This window comes from Podarcis liolepis (assembly GCF_965112155.1).
Source record: "Podarcis liolepis genome assembly, chromosome: 6".
In the NCBI taxonomy this organism is placed as follows: domain Eukaryota; kingdom Metazoa; phylum Chordata; class Lepidosauria; order Squamata; family Lacertidae; genus Podarcis; species Podarcis liolepis.
In genome coordinates, this window is record NC_139559.1 from 40,303,475 (window position 1) to 40,316,214 (window position 12,740).

General features: G+C 41.4%; 1 protein-coding gene across 7 annotated transcripts in view; it reads right to left on the bottom strand.

Annotated features, from left to right (window-relative positions):
• Positions 1-181: 181 nt before the first annotated feature.
• SRGAP2 (SLIT-ROBO Rho GTPase activating protein 2) overlaps positions 182-12,740 on the bottom strand; it is a 195,532-nt gene continuing 182,973 nt past the window's right edge. For 6 of the 7 annotated variants that reach the window (XM_083508829.1, XM_083508827.1, XM_083508828.1 and 3 more), the window contains 3 exons: positions 12,332-12,478; positions 11,377-11,704; positions 182-6,549 (listed from right to left, as the gene is read on the bottom strand). In XM_083508829.1, the coding sequence (XP_083364955.1) occupies positions 6,169-6,549; positions 11,377-11,704; positions 12,332-12,478 (856 nt within the window). In that variant the 3' untranslated portion in view covers positions 182-6,168. Of the gene's footprint in view, positions 6,550-11,072; positions 11,140-11,376; positions 11,705-12,331; positions 12,479-12,740 lie in introns of all 7 variants that reach the window. The other variant, XM_083508830.1, reaches the window with a different exon arrangement.

Genomic DNA, 12,740 nt, shown 5'->3' on the forward strand with positions numbered 1-12,740 from the left:
GCCATTGGTTTGATCCAGCAGCCCCTCTTATGCTCTCATGTACCTCACAGGATTGGGGTGAAGATAAAATGGGAAACTGGAAAACCTCATATCCCACCTTGAGCACCTTGATGGAAAAGTGGGTTGTGAATGTAATAGTAAATAAACAAACATATTTCACACAGAACAGACATCAGACAGGTTTGTCTGTAGGCCAGCACTTCCACCATACCCAAACATTTATTTTTCCAAAACTATTGCTAATGACAACAGATATATTTGTTTCCCCTCAGCACGGATTTAACAGTTCCAACACATTTACTCCTCTAATACTGTACAATACTGTACCAAAAAGAAAGAAGAGATGTACCTCCAATATTGTACATAGTAGTATATATACAAAGTACAATTTTACAGTTCACTTGGGTTTTTTTTCTTTTTCTTTTTACTTTGAAAGGAAAATATATACACCATATATATAGACTGGTGTAGAAGATAAACAAACAAATGGAAAATTGCTTTTAAAACAAGAACATTTCATTCCAAACCCATTAAAACAACAGTTGTTAATTTAAAAACAACAACAACCCATATGCACTGAATGGACCCAAACCTGACTTTGCAGGATTAGATTTTAAAACATAAAAATTGAAGACTGTTAGACTGTGCAACTGAACTGTGTTACATACAGTAGAATAAAGACATCACTGCCATTCCTTTTTCAAATATATATATGCGTTAGCATTTTGGCTACATGGATTACTGTCTTTTACGTCACCTGTTCATATTTTAAGTATATTGCTCTAGCAATTTGGCACCCACAGAGCCCAATCCAGGAAGCTCTGTTTAGGCAGATTATAGCCTTCAACTTCCAGAGAGAGAGAGAAATCTTGCTAGTGCCACTATAACTTGAAGCTTTATTTCCATCATATGGACCATCTCACTCGTACAGAAGAAAACACAGCCTAAAAGATATTGGTTCAAAGGTGATTCTAAGATTGCATTTTTTTTATTTAAAAAAATTGGAAATATTTGCATTGGAAGCTCACACATTGTTTATTATTTTATTTTAAAGAAGCAATAACCCAGACCCTTAAATAGACTCCCTCATGCTTGCCAGATCAACTATGATGGACATTCCTATTACATTTTGCTTCTTTTGCATTTAAGCATTCAAACAGGAAAAGTTGTTGAAACCTTCGAAAAGCAGCTACTGCACGTGCATATTTGGTTGTGCGCTATGCAGCAGAGAGGCAAGATTGACTTTTCCAAAGCATTGTGCGGTCCAAGCTTCATTCATAATTATCTGAGTTGGGAAAACATTTCTAGAAGCTATTCATAAAGCTATAAGCAAGGCAGAAATCTCCCCAGGAATACAAATTTTTAGGACCCATCTTTCCTAGTCATGTCTGAGACAATTTAGCACCACATTTACATCCAAACCATTTGCTTGACACACACGTACGTGTTGCTCTTTTGAGAAATTGCATCCTAAAAGACACTCAAGCCAGAGACTTTCCGGGTAAACATGTCTCATATATGACTTTGCAGGCTTATAAGCAAAGAGAAACTTGGTTCTCAGTTTCCTCCCTGTGTCTTAGGTACGTATTTCATTATAGTTTTGTAGCTACCCTACTGAAAGCTTGCTGTATTTTAAAGCACAATATACATTACACCCTAGAAAAGTCAGTGAAAGGAAAGATTAGTCCTGAAAGGTGTTCAGCCCTTTGGACCCAGAAAACATGTCAGCTAAAATTTGTTATCAAAGAGAATGGCTACATTCATGAGGCTCTAGTGTTTCCCATGCAACAGGGCCAGATACCAGAATTGGGAGATACCAGCACCTTGGGAGCGAAGTCCAAACCAGTGAAGGATATGATCAGACAAACTCTTTCTCTTTCCTCTTGAAACAATCCAGAAGCATGCCAGATGAAGGCATAGGAGGCAGACATGTTAGAGGAAATGAGAGACCCTGGGCTCCCTAGCAAACTCCGAAGGGAGAATGATACAGGGGCTGGGTGTTTCAACTGTGGAGGGTCTCTCTTCTCCCTGGTATGCTCCCCCTGTTTCAGGTCATTAATAGGGGGAGCAGTTTGGAGAAGATGGGCAACTAATGTCACCTGCAGCCCAAAATCAGGGTCAGAAAGACAGTTGAGATGCAATTGTGCTGGTCTCAAATAACAGTGCTCTATTCAAGTGAAAAGTTACAGAGAGTTACAGATACAGACGTTATGCACTGTTATGCAGAGACATAAATCTTTGGAGGACTGGACCTTGTGGGCAGCAATGGTGGCTTCAGGGAAATTCTGACTTTCGCCCAGCCTGGGGGCCCAACCTTCGTGGAGGCTCATCAAAAGAAAGCTAAATGCCATTGGCCATGGCTGTAGGAAGAGCAAAAGCACCTGCTTTGTTGCACATCTGGCATTTCTACTTTCTATTGGGGGTGGGGCAGGATGTTACCTGAACAGAATATTATTCAAACAATTGTATATTAGCAAGAGACTGGTGGTTTGAGGGATTCCCACCCCCCTCAATAAGTATGTAAAGGATAGATTTGTTCATGATCACAGTGTTATTTAATATCCAGTGCTTCACCATTCAGTCAGTAGAGATATAAGGGAAACACGATGTTTTAGCATTGGTGTGCGCGTGTGTGTGGGGTGGTGGTGTGATATTTCAGTGTATTAGCATGTGTATCTGAGCCTAGAAGTTGAAAGGCACATTTAGATAACCACCATTTGAAAGAAAGTGAGATGCTTAACAGTAAGTGAAACACATTTTTCTATGGTCAGCTAAGAATTTAGTTGCCAAGTTACAGGTAAAGAAACTCCAGATTGTCAGCTAAAATGCTTTTATTTCCCTCTATAATGTCTGTGTATTACCTCCATCTATTTGTTAAATGCTGGTCTTGCATAGGACACTAAATTACATCGACTTTTGGCTTTGTATCTCACGCTGGTAGGTGAAGTTGCATCTTATGGGCATATCTAAACCACAGATGAACAGAACAATCCTCTGCAGGGTCATTTGGCAATAAGTCCCACTGTATTCAGTGCAGATTCCTGGGAAACTGAATGGGACTACAGCATTAAAATCAGGTTTTGGTGGTGTTGGGGTTTTTTTTTAAAGTAATGCCCTCTTTCCAGTGAACCTGAGTATCTGTATGTTGTGTGTGGGCATGTTTGTAACGTAGATATGCCCTAAATCAGAATTTGCCAACTTGGTACCCTCCAGAAGTTTTGGACTGCAACTCCATGGGCTGGATGGGGCAGATGGGAGTTGTAGTTCAAAGCATTTGGAGGGCACTGGGTTGGCAAAGGCTGCCCCAACCACAGTAATTCATGTACCAGAGATATGTGGGAAGCGCCCTTTCCATTAGCGCAAGGGCATGAAAATCTATGCAAGAGAAACTGATCCAAATTGCCTAACTTAGAGATTTTAAACTAAGCAATTCAAGCAATTTTTAAAATATATATATAAACAATGAACATTCCTTGGAGCTTGCCTGGGGAAAGTTGTTTTCACATATACATGTTCAATATGGTGCATGTTTTAAAATTCCGGTTGGATAGCATATGATATGGTGTACATCCTTTGACATTTCTACTTCCTTTTTAGTAGGTCCTCCCTAGTGCTGAGTTCAGCCAAAAAAGAAAAAAAAAAGCAAGTTATATACAGAAAGGTCATAAAAATATCAAGCCATTAATCATTATTTTTTTGCCAGTTTGCACCCATATACCAAAGCACTTTGAAGACGTGAAATCTCATTTTGTTCCAATGTGCCTTGGGTGGCCGGCATGCCCTTCACTGGTACAAGGCATGGTATAAAACCTAGACAAAATAAGGCATTGCTAGCATGTGCTCAATAGCTTTTCTATGAATAAATTCTGCCTCCATCCCTGCACCCCACCTTGGCGACATAACACTAGGCCTGCTAATGCCTTGTGCTAAAGGGAGCCCCATGTGCCTTCAATGACAGTAGTTAACGTGTGCTGCAGGAAAGGGAAAGGTTGCACCTAACTCAACTGCCGTGTTGCTGCTATAGGCACAGAAGCCCTGCTCTGGCCAAGAAGCTGGCAACCCTAACATGAACTTACAAAACTAAAAAAAACCCAGTAGTTTTGCCTGAGTGAAACACTATTCTCTTAAAAAAGAAGAAGCAGAAGCAGCAATAATAAAGAATTAAGATTCCTGGATTAGAAGTCTGTCCCACCCTGAGAATGAATGATCAGGTTGCAGCGCTCAGGTCTTTCACTTGAGCTGGCCAAGGTCCAAGATGCAGAGTTAATGTGCACACACATACCAGGGAGTGAGGTGGGTGGGCGATGTCTGTGTATTTAAAAGGCAACAGCTAGTAAAATGTTAAGGAACAGAAATGCCCCTCCATTAAAAAAAAATGCAAAAAACATTTTACATGGTTTTGTTTCTACCACCATTTGTGAGATTGTCAAGTCTTTTTAGACATAATTTAAAAAAAACAACACAATTTCCCCCTAACGTGTAGGGAGCTTAAAAGAAAATGTCTGACTAACAACCTTAGATTAATCTGAAGACTACTGCAATTTTGTTTACATAAGATTAAGTATTTTGCTTCTATTAAAATATCAAATACCAACGATTTCATTCATAAAACCACAAGAAAACAGACTGCAGTTCAGACCTAGCGCATGAAAGAAAAACACATTTCAGTTCCTTATCTTGCCCTCAGCAGAGGATCAAAGAAGGGTGATGGAATCCATATTAATTAATTGTTCCTTTGGTTGGTGGTGATAGAGGCAGCAGAGAAATTCCCAGTTGCTTATGAAGTCTGCATTTCTTCTTTTTTAAAATGATTACCCTCTTGAAAAATATATTCCCATTCAATGCAAACATGAGTCCATACAGTCTGTTGGAATTCAGAACAATTGCAGTCCATCACTGTAAATGCCAGATGTAAAGATGATTCATTTTACTGTCTGTACTTATAGACATGGTGACCTGGCACAGAAATATGCTGAATACTGGACTATGTCCACGTCCCACAACAGCTTTTAATTTATTTGCCCTATGCTGCCATATCAGAAGCTCATAGGAGACTGAGCCACAAGCTGAGGAGGGGGTGGGATGTGGGGCAGAGAAGAGAGAGACAGAGACAAGCAGGGTCAAGCTGCTAACTGGGATTACCAGATCTTGAGTCTATGATTGTTCAGAACTGGAGTGGTTGGCCTGAAACTATCTCATTTTGCAAAGACGAGTAAAGATGTACACACTTGGAAATGCCAGAAGAGAGACAGAGAAAGACTGATCAGTAGTAGCTGGTTTTCAAAATTTAACCTACGTTTTCAGTTTTGTCTCCTGGGTGCCCATGAAAGTGCAGAGAGGTTGTTCTAGAGACACTGTTTGAAAATCTCATTTCAAAAGCATTCGCGCTGCTTTTAGATCTGGAAGCACCAAGCAAAGATATAAGTAGGGGATATTTAACCATGCAAGCTCTAATGCTCTTTATTTCCCCTGCAATATCAGTTTAACTTTAAATGAACACATGCATATGTGCATGTAAGATGCCTCATTTAAACCAAGGCTAAGCTTGTGCACTTTTCATGATTTCTTTTTTAAACACAGGACAGAAAACGTATGTCTGAGAACATGTACCCCTGAAAAATGATGCAGGCTGTAATGGAAACTGACCTGACCCTGTGTGCCACCATTATGCACTGTAATAGTGGACAAAAATACGCCCCAGGCATACCCGGCCATCTAAACCAGTGAGATCAAAAACATCCATGGGTGAACAATATTGTATTGTATCCCTGTAGTGGTTGAAGCACAGAAGTCTTTTCTGCTAACCTCTAAAAGATGACCCTGACGGTTTCCCTTAGTGACCAGACACTCAAACAAGGCATTGACTGTTTACCACTCAGTTCTGTCTTTTCCTCACTGATTTCACAGCAACCTGATACAAGGCTTTCTATGTCTCGGGCTACACAGAGCTGTGATGTCCTAGCATCACAGGTGATGGGAGGTGCAAAATGAGACTTAATTAGTTGGGGCTTTCCTGTCGGGAGAATCCCTGGCGATGGTAACTTCCAAACTAATCTTCAGCAGAAGTTCAGTACTAATTAAATAGAAATTTCTAACATCTCCTTAACAGGGTCCCCTCATCTGAAACAAACAAAAAATTTTTGCTATATTCACAGTAGGCTTTCAAGTTCAGACAGTACAGGACTTGTCAGTAGACTGTTGAGATGCTGAGGCAACCACAGGGCTTGTGGTGTTTGTTTTGGGGAAAACCGCAGGCTTTGGCCTGGTTGCTGGAGGTTTGACCGGGGCGGCCATTTTGACAGACTTTGCTGGCCTGAAAGCGCAGGGAATGTCGCTTGCCGTGCTGGCACTCCGCTGGAAAGCTGGTTCAGAGTCTTTGAGGATCTGAGTATGCAATGGGCTGGAAGGCTCCGAGGTGGGGGCCACAACAGGAGAGGTTTTCAACGGCTCCAGGGTGTCCAGGACAACATCTGGCGCGTGCTTCACGCTGCTTTGCCTTTCCAGCTCCCGCAGCTCGTTCAGAGCAGAGTTCATAGTAGCTTCAATATCCTGCAAAAGAGAGACGTTGGAAGCAATTAAAGGAGCTAGAAAACAGCTCAACTAATTCTCTGTGTTGTCTCTAAAATATTAAGCAAAAGCAGACAGTGGCAGATGCTGCTCCTGTCGTAAGAGGAATGATATGGCATGGAAAATCTCTTCCTAGTGGCATGACCAGTCCCACTATCACCCTTCCCTGCAAGGTAATATGGACAGGGTGGGAAACTATGTGGCCAGAGGACCAGCCTGTTGCTAACTGTATGAGGCCAGGCATCCAACCAACTAAAAAATTATTGTATTTAGAGTTGAAGACTTTAGCTAGATCATACATGTTTTCATAAAGCTGCATGGGTGGACTGGAGCTATATTCTCCTTACTTTCTGACCATCAATTGCCTTCTCTTTCAAGCCTTGAGAACTAGAGCTCAGCAAACCAAGAGGCCTCTATGATTTTATTCTGAGCTTGGTGCCTTTTATCATTGGAAGGGATGTTGGCTTTATATGTGGTACTCAAGACAAATTGTTGCGGAATTTCAGTCCAGAGTGCATGCCAGGTAATCACACTTTTCTTTAAACCTTTTCCCGGATGGCTGGTAGGAAATGACTGAAACACTGGTAGATAATAGCTTGGAAAGCAAGGAGATGGATAAGAGTAACAAGAATGATGCTTGAGAAAACAGACTCCTCAAAAAGAGTAGAAACCCATTATGCTGCTAACTATGTGGCAAATGAGCAACATGCAACTCTAAATCTGGAACGTGACACATATCAGCATTTCCTCACTGAAGTCACTTGCTATTCTATAGTGTTTTTAAAAGATATATGAAAAATGTTGCTTATATGACACTTCATTCTTGCTTCACATGAAAGATGCAGGAAATAATGCAAAGGTCACAATTAGGAACGAGCATCAAGCCTTTTTTCTTTTTTTCTTTTTAAAGATCTTGGCTGGATCATGACCTAAGTTTGCTTAGAAGTTCAGCTGTAGATGTGGCCTTGACTGGTGCAATGCGATTCTTGGAGAGCTAAATGATTTAGCGTTTCCATGACTCACATCTTGGCTACAACATTTTCGTTTCCTCATAGGCATTTTAAGGCACACAGGGAGGTAAATCAGTCAAGGAGGAGGATGAACCAAAGACGGTAACCAGATTCCTTCCATCACAGTCTGAAAAGATCTTAAAGCAAAACACAGAGATACTGGTGTCAAATGCAAGAGGTGTAGCTCACACTGTTTGAAATGACACCTAAGAGTACATGAAAGGGGAGCTCTAATTTAATGCAGCTCATTTTTCTTTTATTGAGTATATTTCCCTATGGAAACAATAAATTACATAAGGGCAAAAAGAGGAGGGTGGATAAAAGCAGAATTTAACTGAAAGGCAAGAGAGGCTGCTATATGTCATTCAAAGCATTGCAAAAAAGATATAACCCACATGTAGCCTTCTCATATAAACAAAAGGAGGAAATGTACCATAAGGGGAAAGGACAGCTTTCCAGAAGAGGACCACAATATGTATTATAGACAAGGCAGAAACTGTAGAAGGTAGATCCTGTTCTCAGGGCTGGTTAGTATAGCCAAGATCCAGCCCTAATCGTGACCTCTATTTACAATCCAATCTGTGGTGTCCAAGAATCTGAAATGCCTTATGAAAAGTTCAGCATCAACTTCAGCATGAATCATATGCTATTGAAACAGGTGAGATGAGAATGCATGACGGGCACAGGACTGCAGCCCAAATGGTAAATGACATGGTGGTTGGTTCTGCTCATATTGAGTGCCTTACAACAAATAACTGGACAGGAAAAGAAATCTGTTTCATGCCCCACACCCCAACAGGGGGCAGGGAACAACAGATAGAGACAATGTGTGCCTGCTTATTTCCAAGACCAGATTTCCGGATGCTGTGATAATGTGCTTCAAGGAATTATCTATTAGTATTTGAAGGGACTTTATTCTCTGATGTTTTAATACAGTTTCTTTCTCTCCCTTTAGAATTAAGTGGTTATATAGTCCCCCCCCCCTTTAAAGTGTGTGTAGTGTGTGTGTGTGTGTGTGTGTGTATCTATATCTATATCTATATTTCTATACACCTGCCCTAAGGTGGAATAAACAATGAAATAAAAGTAATTGCACACGGCCAGGAGGTATAAAAAATAGGGACGCAGGTGGCGCTGTGGGTAAAACCTCAGTGCCTAGGACTTGCCGATCGTATGGTCGGCGGTTCGAATTCCCACGGCGGGGTGAGCTCCCGTCTTTCGGTCACAGCTCCTGCCCACCTAGCAGTTCGAAAGCACCCTTAACTGCAAGTAGATAAATAGGTACCGCTTTATAGCAGGAAGGTAAACGGCGTTTCCGTGTGCTGCGCTGGTGCAGGCTCGCCAGAGCAGCTTCGTCACGCTGGCCACGTGACCCGGAAGTGTCTCCGGACAGCGCTGGCCCCCGGCCTCTTAAGTGAGATGGGCGCGCAACCCTAGAGTCGGACACGACTGGCCTGTACGGGCAGGGGTACCTTTACCTTTTTAGGAGGTATAAAAGCCAAACATTCAAACAACAGCAGCATCTGATAGCCTAGTGACTTCCTTCACCCCATTTTAGCCTAATTTCTTTTCTTGGAAGGCCTAACTTTGTAATATGAGATTCAAGTGCATGTGAGCTTTTGACAGATTCATCACATAGTGAAAAGCAGAAGACCTGGCCAAGCATGTAAGTGCAGTACACCTACAGCTGGTGAGGAAACCAAGAACCAAAACTTTCTCTGAGCACATAGCATAGCACTGACAGACTTAGATGGATTGCCATTTCTGAAGAGTGGCAGAATACTTCAAGTCTTGAGCAGTTTTAAACAAATGATTTCCAATATATTCTGCAACTGCAGACACATGACGAGATGATTTTTTTGGTAGTGAACCAGTTTTGCACTGAAGAGAAACTCCCGCTCGGTTTTTAGAAGGTGAAAACACATTATGTGGCTATGGAGTAGTTAATTGAGGAAAAAAATTATGCAAGGCTTCCTTAGTGGTCAAAAGGAACACATTTTTGTGGGCTTGTGTTCCACTCTGGACCAATGTCGCACTATCAAGCTTCTGTGAAAACAGTGCTCATTTCAAAAATTAGAGGAGGAGGGGAATCACATGATGGCTTTACGCTAACATGGTCTAAAAGTCTCAGCGGCCACATCCAGCCACAGCTGTGTACACACCAGTGAAACCATCCCCTATCCCTGCCAACAGAAACAACGAGATCTGCTTTGTTTGAAGGTAGCTCCTTATCACTGACTGAAACTGGGAAGCAAGAGCAAAGCTACTACGAAAATTCCATGGAAACAGGATAGATTGTTGTGTTCTTTTCATGATCCCTTAACCTCTAAGTGCAGTTAAACAAACTCACAGATCTGGGCTGTGGGTTCAAAACAGAGGCACCAAAAACTCAGTTTTTCAAAAATCCTGGGCTTTGAGATTCTAACACAGATTCCTGAAAGCATAGAATATTAACACTGCATATAGCTCTGTTTTCACCAACACCTTTGCCAACATTTATCCCAAATGATTTAGGGGAAACAGAGTTAGATGATGAAGATGATGACAATAAGTGGAAAGAGCATACAGTGAAGAAATAAAATGTGATTTTTAATTCAGATAAAAAACAGGACTGGGGAGAGTGGTTATGATGGTGTTATGGCCCTCATTCCCTGACTGTTAGTTTCAGCAAGGTCCAACATTATCAACTGTAGAAACAGAACAGTAGGAAAAAGGATATATAGTGTTAAAGCAGGTATGTTTCCATGCACTTTTCACCAAGGTGTATCCCTTGGGTGGCAAGAGATTTGAGTGTATTATACAAGATGATAAAACTCAATGGAACAGGTATACACCATATAAAAATGCAGGAGTTCTAGACAGTCTGTGGTCCCTTTCACATTTGTATCTCAAAGTCCTGGGTGAGCAGAAAAAGACAAAGTTAAATGGCTTCCTGCTTACCTTAGAGGACTTCTGTTTCTCAAAGCACAGGAATCTAGCCAGATCCCTCTGTTCTACATTGCCTATGAAAACTGCTTATGTTTTCTAAAACCATAATCATGAGAGTTGTGGTCCAAAACATCTGGAGGACACCAGATTGGGGAAGACTGTCTAAAACTAACAGGAAACATACTCTGCCATTAGTATTTTGCTATGGGTTAAACTAAGAACACTAAATTCCCATGGCTTTATCCATTTCTACGTTTTAGCAATTTCCTCATGGACATGTGAAGAGCAGAAACAATCAGTCTTCTCTCAAAGTTTAAGTGAGTCACATGTGATCAAAATTTGGTCATGTAGCCAAGGTTCTCAATCAAATGCATCTTAACTGGGATGCTTTGATGCAGGTAATTCCTAACCCTTATGAATCTTTGGAAATTGGTCTCAAGTTGATTAAACATAGGCGCTGTTCCATGCTTTTTTGATTGACTAGGCATGCAGCAATCACAAACCGAGCTGATGTTTTAGAACTGAACAGAAATTTAAATGTTCGAATTTTAAAAATTCAGAGGTTACCTCAGAATTCAAAACTTGACTTGTTTTGATCACCTCTAAGGGGACGCTTCCTGATCTGAAGCAAATACTGAAGCAAAATATAAAATATTGATATCAAATAACACATGTTGCTAAATATACAACATTCACAGAACAGCTGGAACATATTTGAGTATTAGATGAATGTTTTAGTGAATAGTCAACATCAAAATTCACAAAGGAGATTTTTTTTAACAGAATGGGTAACATGGGGTGGAGATATTTGTTTACCACTGTATGCAAGTTAAGCCCCATCTTACCTCAACCTGGCCTAGCTTCTTATTACCTGTGCAATGACTTCAGGGTCCATGGGCCGGTGGTTATTAAAGCTCTTTGACCTTCCAGTGGTCACATTTTTCCGGATGTGGGGGCTATCTATCCTGTTCTTCAGAGAGGCATGCCGGCTGAGCGAATTGAGGCTCCCATGGCCACTGATGGAAGATGCATCTGGTACCTCTTTCGGGAGACTTTGGCTCATAATGGGTTGTGAGGAGGGACGTGAACTGGCCACAGCTCCTGGTGGGACTGGTTCTCCCAGGGAGCTGGGCAGCCCATGGCTGTCACTTTGACGGAAAGCTCTTCGTATGCTGCCAGACTCTGGTCTCTTTCTTTGCCTGTCACCATAAAAGAAGCGGGGGGTGGGGTGGGGGGTGGGGATTAAGTGTTATAGAAGTTGCATTTCAACACAGGAATCCCAGAAAGGCAATGAAAGGATACTGAAATCGCAAAATAAACATTCTGAACTAAATCACCTTTTCCACTCTGCTTATAATAACAAGCCAGCATGAAGGTTAGCGCGTCAGAACAGAAACAGGAAGGACCCAGGTTCTACTCTCCACTTAGCCGCAAACCTCACTGGGTGATTTGAAGCCAGCCAGCTTCCCTCAGCCCACTTTACAGGGTTATTACAGGGGGAAAGCAGGGCAAGAATCAGGCACACTGCTTTGGGTTACTTGAAGGGAGGGTGGGCTTGAAATGTAAAATAAATGATTGATTGAAACAAACGGTTTCAACATTATCGGCAACCAAATGGGAAGTGTTTCAGTACTGCAAATGTTGGCCTACTGACCTGGATGTCAGAGCTGCAACTAGTAGTATACCCCCGGTGGGACAAAACATTACATAAAACAATACAAATAAGCTAAACTAGTTCAACTGCTCAAAACTAAACAAAAGGGAAAAAAACAATGATCAACACATACATTGAAGAGTAGTAATACAAAACCGATATTAACTCTTACTTATTGATATTTGCAAGATAAATGTCTGCAACATGGCTCCCACTTGGGCAGTTGGAACCAGCTCTGGCAGTCACCTTTTCTTCCGGTGGCTCTGAATTTACTTCTATTTCAGATTTTGGGCTTGATCTTTCTGATACTCCATCCTCACTAGAGAAGAAAAGAGCCACAACCACAAAACCTATGTTACACCCTCAAGATAAGCCACAGTAGAAGTCGCAATAGCCCGAACAATTTTATCATCAGGTTTTTTTTAATGCTCTCAAATTACAACATTTCATTTTAATGCTTTACTTAAAGGCTGGGTGGTGTACTTGGACCCTGAGATCAGGCATAATGCAGCTTGTAAAACTAAGATGCTCTTTTTTGGGGGGGGGTTGTTGTTGTTGATTATTTTCATATGATCACATGA